Source organism: Colius striatus, chromosome 1 (assembly GCF_028858725.1).
Source record: "Colius striatus isolate bColStr4 chromosome 1, bColStr4.1.hap1, whole genome shotgun sequence".
Taxonomy (NCBI): Eukaryota; Metazoa; Chordata; class Aves; order Coliiformes; family Coliidae; genus Colius; species Colius striatus.
The window spans coordinates 118,172,634-118,190,462 of record NC_084759.1 but is presented as its reverse complement, the minus strand read 5'-3'; the positions used below and the strand labels follow the sequence as shown (position 1 = coordinate 118,190,462).

The window sequence follows — 17,829 nt, the reverse complement described above, 5'->3', positions numbered from 1 at the left end:
GCACCCTCATTGCTCAGTGCTCCAGGTGTTGAAAGACACCACTGTAGCTGCATACTTGTTTTCAGATAGTGGCCTCAGTGCAAAATAAATGTCTACACATAGGCTTCCTAAACACAGAAAAGACCTTATGATGCATTCATACTGCATAACACATTTATTCAAGCTCTTTCAAAGTTAGGCCACATAAATTACATGTAAAATTCACTATCTCTACAAAGGCATTCCAGATTTCCATTTCCCCAGACACTGGGAAACAGGCACACAAGTCTCACAGTGAAAATGTGAGGAGAACTAGTGGCTGAAGTCAGTGAAATCTCTTCTGCTCTCAGTTACATCACAGAAAATTGCAAAGAAAGGACTCCACGGGAGTCAGTACACAGTTACACTGATGTAAAAACAGGAATGAAGACAGAATTAAGACCACTCAAACTCAAATCACACACCAGAGATCCGCTCATTTGACGGATCAACGTGCCCTTAAACCAAAATTATTTACCAGACATTCTCAAGTTAAAGTTTGATGAGGTTGATTCTGAGAGACTCCTTTACTCAGCTAGGGATATGTCAACCTGAATTGCCAAAATACAGTAAAACATTCAATACGCTCAAAAGAAAATTTCCTGGAGCATTTGTACATTGGAAGATGCAGCAGAAATGTTATTCAACACTCATATCAGTTCTGCAAGGCAGAGAACAGTTTTATCTCTGCTTTGTTAACCACGCAATTCATACAGGAAGTTGCAGTGACTCAGGACAGTCAAACAAAGCGATGAAATACACATGGTTAGAGTTCAGGACTGCCTTCCATAACATAACACAAGTGAGTCCTGCCAATGAGTCCAGGGTCCCAGCTTTCTTGTTTGCATCAGTTACAAATTTTGTTTCTCTTAGTAGATTCTGAATTCCTCATTTATGTGGATAGGAAGAGGGAATACAAGTCTCCATATATTTATGGCTTGAATGTTTTCCTCATACACCTCTGATGTTCAGTCCCAAATGGTATCAATTTCTCTTGTAGAGAAAAAGTAGAGAAAAATGACCCTTCTCTACATTAATAAAACATTAACATTCTCTCACTATGAGTAATAGCACTCCTCTGAGCCAGCCTCATGCTAGAGGGAATCTTCATCTGTATCAATGTCACTGCTTGGTTTGTTCAGTCTCTCAAATTCCTCTCCATCCTACAGAAATCAGAAACAAAAGTTATCTCATTAATTTAAAAAAAAAAAAAGTAAAGTTTCTTTTGAAGGCATCACTTACTCAAAATCAAGACTCTGCAATTTAAGTCTCTTACCGGTGTGTTATAATCTTGTTCTCGAATAGACATGCTCATAAAAATATATCCCCTGTATCATTAACACTTTTTAGTTATTTACTCCCTAAACCAGCTTGTAGCTCATTCTTTCATCAGGAAGCCTGCTCACATAGTATTGTTTTTACCACAGCTGTTCAACTGCAAGTGCTAAGATAGGTAACATACAGTATAGCAAAAATACATGACTCTGTGTTATTGACCGCTCTTTAAACAACCACCTGAAAAGCATCAAGTGGAATTTCTGAAAAATTTCTCTATCAAGTTTAAGGGTTCCTAAATGCAGACAGCAATCTCTGCTGGTTGCAATGTGTATTACAGAGCTCTACAGTACACCTAGACTGTAAAGTACACAGATATTAACCTTTCCCCTTAGACTCACTGGTCAGCTCAGACGAATGGCATACCAACAAGTCAACCGAATGACATATTTAAGAGCAAGACCTCCTTGCCATGATTGCTAACTAGATTGCTGTTCAAATGGGGACATAAAACCACTACCAGTCCTGGAGGAAACGTAAGAAAAATACGTGTTATAATTCTGTATTTATACATTACCTTTTGTCTTCAGGTACCTTTGACTGTTAAGGTAGAAAGAATCTTAATATCAAAAACATTAACTTCATAACGTGGGCTCAGCTACACAGATTTGTAAGCTGTACTTAAGTACAATGATTTCCCAGGTATCAATTCCAATTTCTGGATGCCCAGGATCAGTAAAATGTTTTCATTAAAAGTGTTTCAAGAAAGAATTCGTACAAATTAAAAGTTGCTCACAGGACTGCCTATAGTCATAGCAGGAAAGCAATGCTTAACTAGGTTTCACGAACCAAAAAACGAAATATGCAAAGCAATACACAGTCGATTTAAAAGATTTTATGAAATGCTGCAGTTTTGACGTTTGAGTTGAGAGATGAGTGCAGTCACAAACAAAATGAATCTTCCAGATACTTCATACCATAAATGGAGGTGAAATAAAAGAGAACTCAGAGGAGAACCAAGTACCGAGAAGCCTTACCCCACTTGACCTCTCCCATGCATCTCCTTTGATGAGTTTGCCCCTTTCCCGCAGTGTGGCATATTCCAGGCCTCTTGTTTTACTGGCATTATAGATGAATATGGAGAGAAGCACTACGGGGGCTTCCAAAAAGAACTCAAGAGAAGGCCTGAAGTCAAAGATGACAAAAGAGACGGTGGTGATGATGACAGTGGTGATCTGAGCAGTCATAACGTGGAACATATTGTCTCGAAACTTCAAGATGAAGGCTACGGATAACCCCAGGAAAGCTGTGACAAATATGAGAGCCACCGAGAAGACGTTGTGCCCATAAAAGAAGCCACAATTCCCTATCAGCCTCCGGTCCTTATCCCGCAGCCCCACCATAAGCCCATTGAACAGCACCCCAAAGGCATAGAGTTTGCTGTTCTGTGTGAAGATACTTTCAGCAAGTTGGTCCCCATCTTTCAAGATCTTTTCGTTGTAGATGTTAGCCAGGGCAGAAATGAAACATTGCACTAGAATAAGCAGATGGCCCAGGCTGAGGCGGAGAGGTTTCAATGCTCCTGCCATGGTACTGGTGATGTTCCACTGGAAGCTGGGAAGGAAACTTGGTTCTACGCAGTTGCCTTTTTCCAGGCATGCTTCCTCAGGTCCAGAATAGAGAAGGCAGTGGTTAGATGGACTAAAAAACATACTGTGATGGAATCCATGTGCAGCCAAGCTTTGCTGATGCCCTCCAGTTCCTAGAGTCAGGGCAACGATGGACAAGAACAAAATCACCAGAGATGCCCATTGTACCCAAGAGAGTTTTCGCCTAGGAGCAGACAAAAAAAGCCACCAATTTTAGAAACACAGTGGTACAAATTAAAAAACAGAAAAAGCTCTACATAATACATTAAAGAAATGATGCCACAGTCAAGGAGACAGAGACAGGTGCAAAGAAAAATAGTGTCTTTTCAGAATTGACAATAAGATGTCAAAATGAAGTATGCTTTTTCTATGGCAAGGGAGGCCCAGCCTGGCAAACACAGAAATATAAAATGGAATATTCTGTAGAGATAATTTAAGCGAAATCTTTCAAGATCATGTTATTTCTAGGTACTGATCGCCTGACAACTTGAAAGCAGCTGTTGCCTCTATAGGAATATAGGTCTGATGAATAAAAAGAAATCATAGACATTCAAATAATTAACCTCTTCATTTTGTAAACTTTCACTACATTTCACAGAATCACAGAATGGTAGGGGTTGGAAGAGACTTTTAGAGATCATTTAGTCCAACACTCCTGCAGAAGCAGGTTCACCTAGATAAGGTCACATAGGAACATGTCCAGGCGGGTCCTGAAGACTTCCAAGGAAGAAGACTCCACAACCCCCCTGGGCAGCCTGTGCCAGGGCTGCCTCACCTGAACAGTGAAATAGTTTGTTCTTATGTTTAAGTGGAACTTTTTGTGTTCCAGCTTCATTTCATTACTCCTTGTCCTGTTGCTAGCTACTACAGAAAAAAGGGATGCCCCAACCTCCTGACACCCACCCTTTAGATATTTGTACATGTTAATAAGATCTCCCCTCAGTCTCCTCCAGACTAAACAGCCCCAGCTCCCGCAGCCTTTCCTCATATGAAAGATGTTCCAGTCCCCTGATCATCTTGGTGGCCCTGCACTGGCCTCTCTCCAGCAGTTCTCTGTCCCTCTTGAGCTGGGGAGCCCAGAACCGGACATGGGATTCCAGATGAGGCCTCATCAGAGCAGAGTAGAGGGGGAGCAGAACCTCCCTCGACCTGCTGGCCACACTCTTCTTGATGCATCCCAGGATGCCATTGGCCTTCTTGGCCACGAGGACACATTGCTGGCTCATATTTAGTTTATTATCAATCAGAACTCCCAGGTCTCTCTCCACAGAGCTGCTCTTCAGCAGCTCAACCCCCAGCCTGTACTGGTGCATAGGGTTGTTCCTTCCCAGATGCAGGACTCTGCACTTGTCTTTGTTGAACCCCATGAGGTTCCTCTCTGCCCAACTCTCAAGCTGGTCAAGATCCTGCTGAATGGCAGCACAGCCTTCTGGGGAATCAGCCAGTCCTCCCAGTTTGGTGTCATCAGCGAACTTGCTGAGGGTACACTCTGTCCCCTCATCCAGGTCATTGATGAAGATGTTGAACAAGATTGGCCCCAGAACCGATCCCTGTGGAACTCCACTGGCCACAGGCCTCCAACTAGATTCTGTGCCATCGATCACCACCCTCTGGGCTCTGTCATTCAGCCAGCTCTCGATCCACCTCACTGTCCACTCATCCAAGCCACAATGCTTGAGCTTACTGATGAGGATATTATGGGAGGTAGTGTCAAAAGCCTTGCTGAAGTCAAGGTAGATGACATCTGCTGCTCTCCCCTCATCTAGCCATCTTCTTTGATTTTGTGCCCTTTTCTAGTGTTCTATGATACTAAATCATAAGAATGTAATTGATAAGACTGTTAGAACTACTTATAGTATTTTTTCACTCAGGTACATTCTGTTTATCTTGGGGAAAATCAGAAATTTGGAAGATTAAATAAACTGACATCATAAGACATAAAATTAAACAACTGAGAAAAAGCATTTCAAGTCAATGAGACACTGGTTTGACATATTAACACCTGTAGAAAAGGTCTCTTTGCTCTACATTCAACACAAGTGGCATTTTAGCAGAGTGTGAAGTTAATATCCATTTCCTTGTCAGTCTTTTCTAAATCTAAATGACACTGTGAAGAGCACGAATCAGGCAAAATGAAACACACAGGACCGAGTCTGGCTTACACCACACAAATAACAACAATGGGAACACGTAATTACTTTTTAAAACATAATATGTAGTTGATGGTGGATGGGGACTATCAGGGACAGTGCACTATCACCAAAGATGTCTTTCACTCTTATGTATCTCACCTCCTGTTCTTAGATTACACTTACCTACAATTAACAATTACAACAGACTGAAGTACTGCTAATCATGAAATATGAGATTTAATGTATAGATAAAAATACCCAAACCTTAATTCTGACAAACAACTATATAATCAGTTTTCTATTACAGTCAACCAAATGTGAATAGATATGCAGGGACTCCTAATAAGCTATTATTTCCTACACCTTCGGATGTAGAAAACAAAGCCAGCTCTCCAAGTTGGTATTGACCCAGAAAAGATCATTACTGTTCCCATTGGACAAAGAAAAAGACTGTAGATTATCTCTTTCTTGCCTTGATGAAGAAGTTTTACAGTTTCATTTACTTTAGCATATACTACTTACTTTAGCACTATCCTGAAGAGAAGAGCTGTTGTTATAATGACAAAATTTGAGAAGAGCACAGCCATTGCCTAGAAAGAGAAGGGAAACAAAATTATACTGCAGACATAGTTAGGACATCGAAAGCTCACTGACTTCAAGTCTTCACCTTTCTGAAAGGTGCCAGAGTGAAAATCATTGTCCTGGTACAAAACTTCCTTCCTTACCTAAGTGGTAGAACAACATGCACCTAAAATGACATTCAAGACATTTCAAAATCCCAAGCAAACCACAGAATCCCAATTCCACTGTAAGGGGAACAGCCGTACGGAAAGAAAGAGGTGACAAACCAATCCAACCAGTGCAAGATGTACTTAACGGTTTAGTTTTCTGTCAGATCAGTTCCTAAGCCAGGCTGATCAGTCAGGTGCAAAACCAGCTGTGTCAGCACAGAGAAGGAAGTTGCTTCAAAGTGAAAATAAGAATGGGGGAGGGAGAAGCTGCTTGTGGCTGCAGTGCCAGTTTGCAGCTTTCATAAAATCATAGAACTGGACAAGACACTTGCAGAAAATAAGCTTCTTATTTGTCAAATACATTTGCTGTATTGTTTAACAAAGGTAAGGACATGCTTGGCTTGAATTTTCAAGATTGCAACTGTACTAAAAAAATTACCTATTGCAAAATACAACTGAAGACAACTCAAAAGCTCCTATGTAATTTGGGAGTAGGCATATACCAATGACAGTGCAGCAGGTGTATAGTACTGACTAATGACAATCCATGGACATGATCCCAAGCTGCAAACTCCTTGGGGCAAGAATTTTCTGTTTGATCTTTATATTAAACACATCGTACTGGGACACTGGATCAAGAAAAAAGTCTTTTAGACACTGCAGTTATCATTAAAGATAGAATCTACCAGCACCAGTGGGGTAAAAATATTCTTTTTGGGTGGTAGCAGTGTTACCCAAGGTGTTTTTTATTCAGGACTACCCTGTGTATTCAGTGCACATACAAAAATCTAGGCATTTCAGTTCTTTCCTACAATTAAGTCTTCAAGACAGATGACTTTTTTTAGACAATTTTACACAAAAATGTATGGATTCAGAAATGCACACACAGACTTTATCTTGAACCTTCTTATCTGTATTTCCACATTCCAGATTCTGCAAAAGCAGAGCCTTTTTCATTTGCAAGTGGAAAAGCACAAGTCCTTTTCCCATTACCTTAGTTACACTCTATTCTAATATACTACCTGCTGAATAATAAATGTCACAGAACAGCATGACACAGGGTCTCAAGTAAGCTGAAGACTGACACATGAGACATCTACCCAAGAAACCCCACCTTAATTTTCCACTTTGCAGTTTACAACTCATTATTTGTTAGGTGAACACTGTGGAAGGAGAAAAATATTGAAGAAACAAATTAATCTCACAGAAACTACCCTAGAAAAAAAAGAAGTTTGATGCAAAACATCTAAGTGGTGCATGTATATACTCTGGCTTTGCTTTACAGCCAAAGACTCTCTCTCTTTAGAGCCAACATCTCTGGTAACATAATACGGTCAAAACCTATAGCGAGGTAGCTACAATAAATTAATTCAGAGTTGCTCTGTTCTCCAAGCCCTAAAGAGACCTCTGTCCAAGATAAGAATTATTAGGAAAAAAAAAAAAAAACCCAAAGATCACTATGTCACTAACTTACATATCACAAAGTCTCTAAAAAGTCTTATTAAGAAGTGTTAGCCAAAAAGAGTATCCATAGTTATAGCTGAAGCTTCCAGAAAAAAAATCTCACCAAACCAACTCTATACTTCAAGTAACTGCTCACTCATGTACTACCTAGTCCCAAACCTGCTTATTTTTTAGTCACATGAAACCAATTTCAGTCAGGTATGGATTTCTTCTTTCAAGTATCTTGCCTTGATTTTTTTCACTTTCATGGTCTTGTACATTGTCAAGGTGTTCTATCTAACAGGTATTTAAGTACCTCTAATACTTGTTTACCACGATAATGTTAAAACTTCAGCTAACCCTTACAAAAATATCCCGTTAAAAGGTATAAGACAGCAGTATTAGAGCATATGTTCCGAGGGGAGAGAGACAAGGTGTGTGTGTAAAATACAGAAGCTGTGGATATTACAGAAGATGACTTTAACTGTGCCAAATCAAATTTCTTAAAAAAGCAGTAGCATTTATAGAACCTTCTAAACATCAGGCCTTGCTACTACAAACATGATAGGTGAATTTCCTAAAGTAAAAAAACCCCAACAAATAAAAACCAACAAAAAGTCCCAAACAAACAAAAAGTCCCCACACAACAAACCACAGAACCAAGCACCCGTGTACGGTTTTTTTAAGATAGCCAACTCCTGATTTTAAATAGATTCTTTCAGTCAAGTCCTATTCTAGCCTCTGGTCTGTCCCTGACAGAAATGTACACCCAAAAGGACAATATTTTAGAGAGAAGTTTTGAAAGAGAAGGAACAGAAATACTTTTTTTTAATGTCAAACAGGAGCAGTCACAGTATTTTATGGTAATTATTAATCATCTGTTTCAATCTAACTTCAAACATAGATTTTGAACCAAAAAGTATCATAGCACAAAAATATAAGAAAGCACAAAAACTGTACTACTTCCTGAGCTGCACAGATTCACCAAAAAGGGTGAATAGCTGTAAGTGTGTAGTTATAAGAAAGTATCGCTTAAATTTTGTGCTTAAGCATAACTACTAAACAAATGCAAAAAATAAGACTCAAACAGTTTTCTTCCTCCCCTCCTCAGATTCTGTTACACTTACTCTCTTTGTGGGATTATATTTACTCACTTCTCTCTGAAGTCAGTGAGGAAACAAAAAAAGTCATCATGGGAAATCACATATATAAAGCAGTAGAAGCCACACAGAAAAGTGCAGCTCAAATACTATCAAGATAAGCAAATGTATTGAAAATTAAATACATAGTGGGAGAAGTCAAAGGACAGAAAGTGCAGACGGCCTGTAAAGTATTTAAGCAATTCAGCCTGTTTCTAGATTGCTTTATATGGAGAAAATACAGAGATTCTCCTCTACAGAGAGACCAGCCAGTGGGCAAAAGAATGGGAAGGTCTGGTTGGTGAGGTAACAAATCATTCTTTTACCTACAAACCTTGCTTTGCCAGTGTTACAACTGTAGATAGTCCAAGGGCAATGCCATCTACCACTAAGACACTGGAAGATACACTATTCAGTATATATATATACTTACTGGTTGGAGGTAGGACAGGACATAGAAGACAATCAAGTTATCCAAAAAGTAAAGAAAAGCAGGAATTGACCATTTCATGGAATTACAAAAATTCTTCCAGGAAAGACATGCAAAGGTATGATCCAAACAACCTTCTGAAAGAAAAGAAATCAGTCAGAAAGACATTTTTCTTATTATCAAAATCCCAGTCCCTTGTAACAGAGTAGGTACCACAGGAACACTGTCGGAGTGAAAAAAACTAAGGTACAACAGCTCTTTGGCAACACAGGGAACAGAACCAGGGCAGAACTCACAGCTAGAGCAGTGATTTGTGTCTACCAGCGTTCACTTTCTTGCTTCAGCAGACAAAAAAGAAAAAAAAAAAAGTGAAGGAATCTGTTACCCCATCAGAATATTCATCCACTGGGAAAATGATTATCAATCAAATCTAGAACCAATGACACAGACAGCAGATTTATTCATGTAGCACCCAAAAGGCAGCCAGTAATGTCAGAAATACAAGATAAACTAGAACTCAGTATGTGTAACACACAGCACATGATCTGGATAAAAAGAGAACATATAGCAAGAAGAAAGAAAGGACAAGTTATCAAAAAATGACATTTATTTAGGTATTCAGGACACACACGTTAGGAAGAAGTCTGTGAGAAACCTTAGACTACAGGAATAAATTTCCTGTCATAAAATATGCCTGTACTAAATGGTGGAGATAAAAATTTCATCAGCTTGCCAGAGCCATGACTGTCATATGGACAAGTGGACAAAGCCAGCAATTCAATTTAAGTTGACAGTTCCTGACACTCTCTACCAATCTAAACATAGAATGAAAAAATAAATATAGCCTGAACTGCAAAACCAATAGCTATCGAAGCCTGGCACTGCTTTTTCTGAACAGCAGCCCCAAGGTTTGTCTTCATAACAAAGCTACCTTGAATTATAACGTCCAACATGTTGCTTCTGACTCAACTACCACTACACACGCAAAGCCTCTTCAGTGGAAGGTGGAAGTGCTGCTTTTATATAAAAACAGTGGGAACAACAGAATAGAAAGGAAAATCCTTGAGTCGGTGCAATTTATAGGCTTCTGTTCAGTCAACTTCACAGTGAGGTGACTCCTACTATCCTAGCATGACACTGTTAAAGTTCTGAAAATGTTAAAGCTGCATCTTCATTACAGTTTCTAATTCAACTGACCTATCTCTATTTCAACAACCATACACACAAAGCAAGACAATCTGAATTTACAGGACAAAGTAGAGTTAAAGAAGTAAAATTTTGTTACAATTCTGAATGTAAGACATAATTGCAGTGAAACTTAACAGCACGATCTACTGTACACTACTACATGTGAATCTATCATTTCAAATGGAAAAAAAAAGAAAAAGAATTTGAAGTACAGCAAATCTTAGAAATTCATCACATTTTAGTTAAACATAGGTACTTACCTTTTTTCTTAACCCATAGTGCCAATATCACACACAGGACCAGTTTGACTACTTCAGAACATATGTTCACTGTTGTAGGAAGGTAATCATACTTGTTATCTAGGGGGATACAGCAAATCATAGAGAATACAGAATCAGATCCTGTCTTCTGTGTTCATAATCAGAGTAAGAGTTATTTTAACACCTTTGGTCAGAATTTTAGGCACTCTCCATAAATGCAAAAGGCTGTATCAGCACTTTCACTAAAAATATTTCTTTTTTTAATACATACAACTTCCTGAACGGCCTCCTTTCTGGCTTGAAATCTTGCCTTATTTGGCCACATTTTACAGAACTTTTTGGAGGAAGAACATCACCGTTTTAAAAAACTTTAAAAATGCGAATGTTTTCCCCAAATAGCAATATGCTATCCTTCCCCCATACATAAAAATGGCTTCCAGGATGACACAACCTTCTTCTAAGACTATATCTTGCTTTTCTTAGTATACTTTGCTAATGCTCGCTGAAAGAAGCAGTAAAACTAGCCCATTATAGCATACTCACAATGATACTACTTTTCTCCTAAGCCTGTTGCAAGACAAGTATTTCTGTGGAGACACATACAATCAATATAGCTTACACAACAGTTTAGTCTTTGACAATCAGCTATAATTCACTACCTCATCTTTTAAGGATGAATCTCCATGCAGATCATACACCTTGCAACCCAAGTTATCACTTTATCTACTGATTATACAGATTTTCCACTACAGAAATAAGTGTCACTATTTAATAGAATCTATATAGAATACAGAATATTCTACCTATAACATATACACACAATGCTATAGAATGCTTATACTAAGAATATATATATTATAGAGATAACAGGATGTTTATGCTAAGAACTGCAGGTAGAGAACTAGGCTTTTGGGTATCCATTTTACCCCACACGTCAGTTTCTTATTCAAGGTATATTATGTTTGTCACCCGACAGCACCTTCATTGGCAGAATACTTCATCAGAAGGATTCGACTTGATCCCAACGCAACAAACACTCCACCAAGCAAAAAGGTATAGGTGGTTGTCTTGGAGCAAAACACAAATCGACTACAGCACTTGGTCTTCATTCTGCCGTCTCGCTGTCAATGCCCTCTGGAGGACAAAATGAAAATACACTACAAATTATACTTCCAGAAAGTGGCTAAGCACAGTGACTTGTGTATTTTACTGCTTTGTGTTATTTTATACAGATACTTACATCACAAGCCATGACCTATAGTTAATTTTTTTGCATAATAAATTTGAGAGAAGAGGATATGCTTTGAGGATCGGCAAAGAGGAATAAAAACCGTATAGAAAGGCACTGAAAGCAGCACAAAGAAGCCGCTTTGTCAGAAGATTGCCTCTACAGAATACTGATTAGCCAGAAGGATTAGATACGTTCCACGCTTATTTTTCTTTGGTGTTTTAAAAAGTGTTCTTGTTCCTAATTCACAGTTTCGCTGCTGTGGGGTGAGAGGAAGCCTATCAGTGACGACCTGGCGCTTACTCAGCATCGGACTGTGCCCGGGAGACCGGAGGGGAACGCGGAGTGCTGGAGGCAATACCTGAGCTGCATACCCGTGCTCTCCAGCGCTCCCGTTGCCCAGCAGCTCTGTTTACCGTGCCTTCAGCTCTGAAAAACCGGCTAGCAGGCGGCCGGCACTGGTCGCTGGATAAGGGGGCTACGGGTAGTGCGGCCGTTAAGGACTGTAACATCCGTTAACGGCCGCCGCGGCTCGCGCTGTTCCACTCTCAGCGGGGCCGCCCGGAGCCCGGCACCTCGCACGGGCCCGGGGCAGCAGGGAATGCCTGCTCCACGGGCCCCGGGTAGACACGGGGCTAATACCCACCTCGCAGCTAGCCAGAGCGCGGCCGGTAAGAGCCACAGAGAGCTCCTCCGCGCCCAAGTAACACTCGCCTGGCTTTGCTGACCGCCGTCTGCCACGTCGCTGCCACAGGTCAACGCACGGTTGCAGCCAGGAGCGGGACCGCTCCGAGGAGGCTGCAGCCGGTGCTCGCAAGCCGCAGGCAAGCACACAGAGCAGACAGGCTCCCAAGAGGCCGCGGCACGACGCTTCCCCTCACTCCCCACTACAGACCTCCCACCGGGCCCGCGAAAGCATAGGCAGCGCCTCGGCGTCCCGCGCGACGCGTCTCGCTCGCCCACCGCGCCGCAGCTGGGGGCGCTGCCAGCCTGCCGCCGGCCTCACCTGGCGGGGCGGGGAGGGACGGGGCGGCGCCCTGCCGTCCAGCAGCAGTGGCGGCGGCGCGCACCCGCTGCCCGCCCCTCCCCGCGCCACCGCCCCGCGCCGGTGCGCGCACCCTCCTTCTCTGTGCCACTCGTCCCCGCCCCTCCCGGCACGTGACCGCGAGGCAACAGCGGTCCCCACCCCCTCTCCCGCCCACGCAGCTACGTGAGCCGTCCCCGCCCCTACCCACGCGTTGCGGGGCGCGCACGCGCACGAGGAGCTCCCAGGCTTCCCTCTTGCCCCGCCCCTCCTCTCCCACCCGGGTAGGCCGAGTGGGAGGTCACGTGGCCCGCGAGGGGCGGTTGCTGCCGCGGAGCTTGTTGTTGGAGGGGCGGGGGAGGCGGTGTGGTTCTCCTCACGGGGCCCGCCGGCGGCATGCAGAACGTCATCAACACGGTGAAGGGGAAAGCCCTGGAAGTGGCCGAGTACCTCACGCCCGTGCTCAAGGTGCCGGCCCGCGCGGGAGCCTGGCGGGGGCGGGGCGGGGCGACGGGAGGGGAAGCGCGCGATTCCGCAGGGGTAGGAGCCGTTGAGGGTCGCGGGTGGTGGAGAGGCGGCTCCGGCCTCCTCCCCGGCGTTGTCGCTCGCAGTGGTGCCGCTGCCCGACCGCCTACCGCTCCTTATGGTCGTCTGGGCCCGCTTGGGCATTTGCCTGCCGCCCCGGTGGGGCTTGAGGGGTACCCGACTGTCCGGGCAGTAGCTCCGCCTTCCCGGAAGCCGTGCGGCGATTACGGCTTTCGCTTGTGTCTCGGCCCGAGGAGCTCTGTAGCTGCTTTACGCAACCGGCGGAGGGTCTCTGAGGGCGCAGTGTACCCCCAAGGGGAGGTTGTGGTGGGGCAGCCTTGCGACAGCAAAGCTGTCGGCCTTCGTCCCACGGCGAGGTGGAGGAACGCTGAATTGGAGCCCACATCACGTTAGAGCTGGGAGCGTTCCCCCGTGAGGTGCAGGCCTTAGAACACCAAGTGTTGCTAGCTCCGCTGCTCGAGTAATAGCTTATTTGTCGCTGTTCTCTATCGAAGTGGCTAAACTTTAGCTGACTGTGTGACCAGGCCAAAGTTGGTCGAGTACTGACAGGCTTAAGCCTGGTTTCAGAAATGCATTGCAATGGTTATTTTGGTCAGGAGTGCAACTTCTTAAGCTGACATAAAAAATAAACCTAGTCACATCTTCATTATGAGAGCAGGTATAGTTAAGTATATAGTATATAGAGTTAAGTGGCATAGCTTGTTTCTATGTCAGCATTGTTATATTAGTACAAGCCTCTGTGTGCTGAAAATCTGCAAATGGGAGAAATAGGCTGTTTGGTTCTTGAGGGTGAATTGTAATAGTCTGCTTCTGAAGGTGGGCAGCACACGTGTCATCATTCCTATTACTGCTCATTTAGATAGAAGTACATTATGTTTTTTCTGCAGTTGTTTGACTACATCCCCTCTTCTGCCTCCTATCTACAAATACTTTTTTATGTAAAACTATACTTTTTGTGTGTGTAAATACTTAACTTGCCAGCAGTTCTTCCACTACCGATTTCCGCATTTTTCAGTGTTTTTGAAAAAATGCTTCTACTGTACTTGCTATGACAGCACCTGCTCTGTCTGTAGTTTTATAGTGTGACTTTCTACATACCTCGTACTGTGCAGCTTAGATCTTTGGTCAGAAGATAGTGATACTCAATTATTAATTGAATTTGTCCCTCTGTGGTGTATAGCATGCTCTTGCCTGGATACTGGACCTTTCTAAAGTTGTCCACCAACATGACATATGTGAGGTTGTGGTGTGGAAAGGTGAAGTAACTTCTTTACTGTAGTGCAGTTGCTGTTGCATAACTGGTATAATAATGGTACCCAGGTATACTGTTGGGAGAAGGCAGGAACAAAACCGCCCATAAATGTGAGGTGATCTTATCTGTTTATGTTCCCTGCGTGAAAAGTTGAAATAAATACTCCAACTTGATAACTTTGGAAAGAAACTAGACCAGCGTCTCTCATTAGCTTACAATCCACAAAATGTACAGAGATGAAAAAGTGATCTACCCTCAAAGAACAGAGGATGGATATTTTACATAGTTTCCTTACATAATTTCAGAAACATAATTTTCTGCCTTGCCTACTGCTTATAGTTCTTTTTGAAGTTAAATAGTAAGTTGTATCCACTTTGAGATTACCTAATGTGTTATTGAGAGTTCTCAGTTGTACAGCAATTCAGATTGCTAAATTAGCGTTGTCTGAGTTCCTTTGATTTCTGCTGGCTAGCGTATAGTGCCATTATGGTGTTTGTACAACAATTTTGCCTATCTTAAGCTCATTCTTAAATGTCTGCTCTTTGTGGGAGAAAGGGAATGATCAGTGTTGTATGAAACAAGTGAAGGTACCTACCAGGGTGAAGTATCAAGAATAATAAAGTGAAATGGTGACTGATTTTCTTTAATGATTTCCTAATGATTGAATAAGGTGAAGTTGTAGCCACAAGTGTGGTATTTTTCAGTTGCTCCTTTTAGTCTTAATGAGGGGGTTGGGGAGGGCGCGGAAATTTAGGGCAAGAAGTTAATCAGTAGTTGATGATGCAAAAACTTGAAAGGTGAGCTATGTCATGGCTGAAGTTGTTGGTGTATCTTCAAAGGCCATTCTTAGATGCTGGGGAACAGTAGGTTTCCTTGGTGCTTGAGACTTTTTTTGAAGGAAGAAATCCAAATAGAAGTCTGAAACGCAACACAACCTAGATTTGAATATGCTAAAAAGTGTTGTATCCTTAAACTTAATCATCGTCATCTTTAATGCAAAAGTACTTCATTTCACCATGCAGAACTAAATCACAGATCAACTAAAGCATTGCTGCTTGCCATCTATTCTTTCATCCATAAAGAAAGATGAAAATATGAGGAATTCAAAACTCTTTTCATGGGATACATGATGAAGACACATAAATGGCTATTTAAAAAAAGTTAGTAACAAAGTCTTTCTACGTAACTTTTTCTGTTATAGAGGACATCTGGTTTGGCCATTTGTTTCATGACCCTTTCTTTACTGCAAAGCCTTGTTTTGTTGCACTGCAGTGCTGTTCAATGCCTACAACAGTAACAACAATCCTGACTGTGAGAATCACTTATTCAAAATGGTTTTCTATCTCTCACTGGCAAGTGTAATACAGAGCATCAGGAATTTTTTCTCAAGTATTGATACAATTTGCTGTAGAAAAAAACCCTTAAGTTTTTATGTGAGCTGTTTTCATAATACTGCACACTCTGCAACAAGTATTTTGCTTGAGCTGTACATTATTTGATATAGAAGTAAACTGCATATTGGCTTTGGTAGAGATTGGCTTTGGTAGAGATTGCCTCCAAACTGATTCTCAGATCTTTGTGGACAGAGCTAGTTCCAAGTCCAGTGCAGAGCAGCTGTTTGTCTTACAAGTAAAGTGAGGTGCTTTGATGTGTTAGCAGTTCTCAAAATTTCTAAACTTTCTTTATTGCAGGAGTCCAAGTTTAAAGAAACTGGAGTAATTACACCTGAAGAAGTAAGTATTTAGATACTTTGAAATATATTTTGAAAGTAACAACAAATTTTACGCAATGTTAACGTGTTCATCTTAAGCAGTTCATGTTTTTGCCAACTAATTATTGCTTCTTGAAATAATTTCTGTGAAGTTCAAGAGATACAGGGAGCTTCTGGTCAGAGTCCAGCACAGGGCTACCAAGATGATTAGGAGACTGGAACATCTTTCTTATAAGGAAAGGCTGCAAGACCTGGGGCTGTTTAGCCTGGAGAAGAGAAGACTGAGGGTGGCCTTTATCAACACTTGTAAGTTCCTTAAAGGGTGGGTGTCAAGTGGATGGGGTGGGTCTTTTTTCTGTAGAGCTCAGTGACAGGGCAGGCAGTAACAGACACAAGCTAGAACACAGGAAGTTCCACTTGAGCACAAGGAGAAAATGTCTTTCTTCTAAGGATGAGGGAGCCCTGGCACAGGCTGCCCAGGGAGCGTGGGGAGTCTCCTTCTTTAGACGTTTTCAAAACCTGCCTGGACACGTCCCTGTGTGACCTGATTGAGGTGAATCTGCTTTAGCAGAAGATTTGGACTGGATGATCTCTAGAGGTCCCCTACCAACCCATGCCATTCTGTGAAGTGGAAGTTCTAAATGGCTTTTTTAATCTACAACTGAAGTAGATCAAGAGAATTCATCTTTACATGATACTTGATACCTGAATGTGGAATGCTATTTTTATTATGTTCTGAAAAGCGTGTAATGAAGCTTGTCCTGGGTCAACAGCTCCATTTGTCATGGGAGTTCAGGACTGGAACAAGAATATTGATTTCAAAAACCTTTCCCATAAGCAGCTCGAAGGGAAGCTTATCTCTTTGGAACAGTCTTTGCTTACCTCACTTTTGGTTCCTTCCATGGCTTTGGCTAAATTATTATGTATGCTTGTCCACACCAATTATCCAGTGATTATTATTTTTTCCCTCTTCTTCTCTATAGACTACTTCAGGCTGATTGCATTTAGGGTTGCTGTCAAGCAGTTTTAATTTTTTAAGGGGTCTACTGTGAAGAGAAACAAACAGGATTTTTTTCTAGAATTGGAAAAACACTGATTGTGCAGGAATATTTTTACTTTCCCATTCTGCTTTTTCTCATATTGAAGTGCTACTGTTCTGAAAATACATTGTCTTCACAAAAGTGTAATAAAACGGTGTTAAAACTGTTAGTTAGAATGAAAGAAAAATGCAAAAATGTGAAGATGACGTAAGAAAATTTTCTTTCCTACACAGCAAGGCAAGCAAGCCCTTGTGCTTTCTATGATCCAGAAGAGTACTACTCAAGAAAACAGGCTTATCAACATGCTGTTGTGATGTTTTGATAACTATGCATGTACATGGTGTATATATAGATATATATTACATGAAAATATATTATCTATATTATATTTGTGATTCTATATTTGAAAAATCCCAAAGTCTGGACAAAAGTTCTACTAGTGCTTGATCTATTCTTGATCTGTGAGAAAAAACTTTGCAATGGTGCTGAAAGAAAGGTACTTTCAATAGAACATAGCCAGAAGCACAGTACATTATGTTAAACTGTTTTCAACATTTAAAGACCAGTAAGAGAATGCAAATAGTAGTCAAGGGAAACAGTTACACAGCAAGATTAATTATTGTTTAAATTCAGATGAGACTGGAACATGGATCTATTGGTGGTTGTCTCTTTGACAGTGTTTCCTTTTCCCTGATGATTTTGATCTTTATTATAGTAATGATTGCTAAAAAGGAATTAGAAGTCACCTCTAACAATGCTATGA

The 17,829-nt window shown here is 41.6% G+C and overlaps 2 protein-coding genes across 5 annotated transcripts in view; one reads left to right on the top strand and one right to left on the bottom strand.

The window, feature by feature from the left end:
- Positions 1 to 139: 139 nt before the first annotated feature.
- Positions 140 to 12,826, bottom strand: SLC35A5 (solute carrier family 35 member A5). 4 transcript variants are annotated; one of them, XM_062004878.1, is made up of 7 exons: positions 12,725 to 12,826; positions 11,245 to 11,399; positions 10,266 to 10,364; positions 8,821 to 8,954; positions 5,597 to 5,664; positions 2,331 to 3,126; positions 140 to 1,181 (listed from the first exon to the last, which is right to left on the bottom strand). In XM_062004878.1, exons 2-7 carry the CDS (start codon positions 11,372 to 11,374, stop codon positions 1,113 to 1,115), a joined length of 1,296 nt encoding a protein of 431 aa, XP_061860862.1. In that variant the 5' UTR covers positions 11,375 to 11,399; positions 12,725 to 12,826; the 3' UTR covers positions 140 to 1,112. The 4 variants fall into 4 exon arrangements, with proteins under 4 accessions (XP_061860862.1, XP_061860855.1, XP_061860871.1 ...); XM_062004871.1 differs by lacking the exon at positions 12,725 to 12,826 and adding an exon at positions 12,500 to 12,578; XM_062004887.1 differs by lacking the exon at positions 12,725 to 12,826 and adding an exon at positions 12,208 to 12,566 and having other exon boundaries at positions 8,821 to 8,951.
- Positions 12,793 to 17,829, top strand: part of ATG3 (autophagy related 3) — a 22,338-nt gene continuing 17,301 nt past the window's right edge. Inside the window, exons 1-2 of the mRNA XM_062004899.1 lie at positions 12,793 to 12,985; positions 16,007 to 16,048. Of these exons, the coding sequence (XP_061860883.1) occupies positions 12,914 to 12,985; positions 16,007 to 16,048 (114 nt within the window). The 5' untranslated portion in view covers positions 12,793 to 12,913. The remainder of the gene's footprint in view (positions 12,986 to 16,006; positions 16,049 to 17,829) is intronic.

What these genes read in the sequence shown, in the direction of transcription:
- SLC35A5 (XM_062004878.1), bottom strand. Translation starts at nt 11,374, where the DNA reads ATGAAGACCAAGTGCTGTAGTCGATTTGTGTTTTGCTCCAAGACAACC. An exon ending in ACTATGGGTTAAGAAAAAAG is followed by an intron (nt 8,955 to 10,265) that starts GTAAGTACCTAT and finishes CTTTTCTTTCAG; the next exon opens with AAGGTTGTTTGGATCATACC. An exon ending in TCCTGTCCTACCTCCAACCA is followed by an intron (nt 5,665 to 8,820) that starts GTAAGTATATAT and finishes TTCTCTTTCTAG; the next exon opens with GCAATGGCTGTGCTCTTCTC.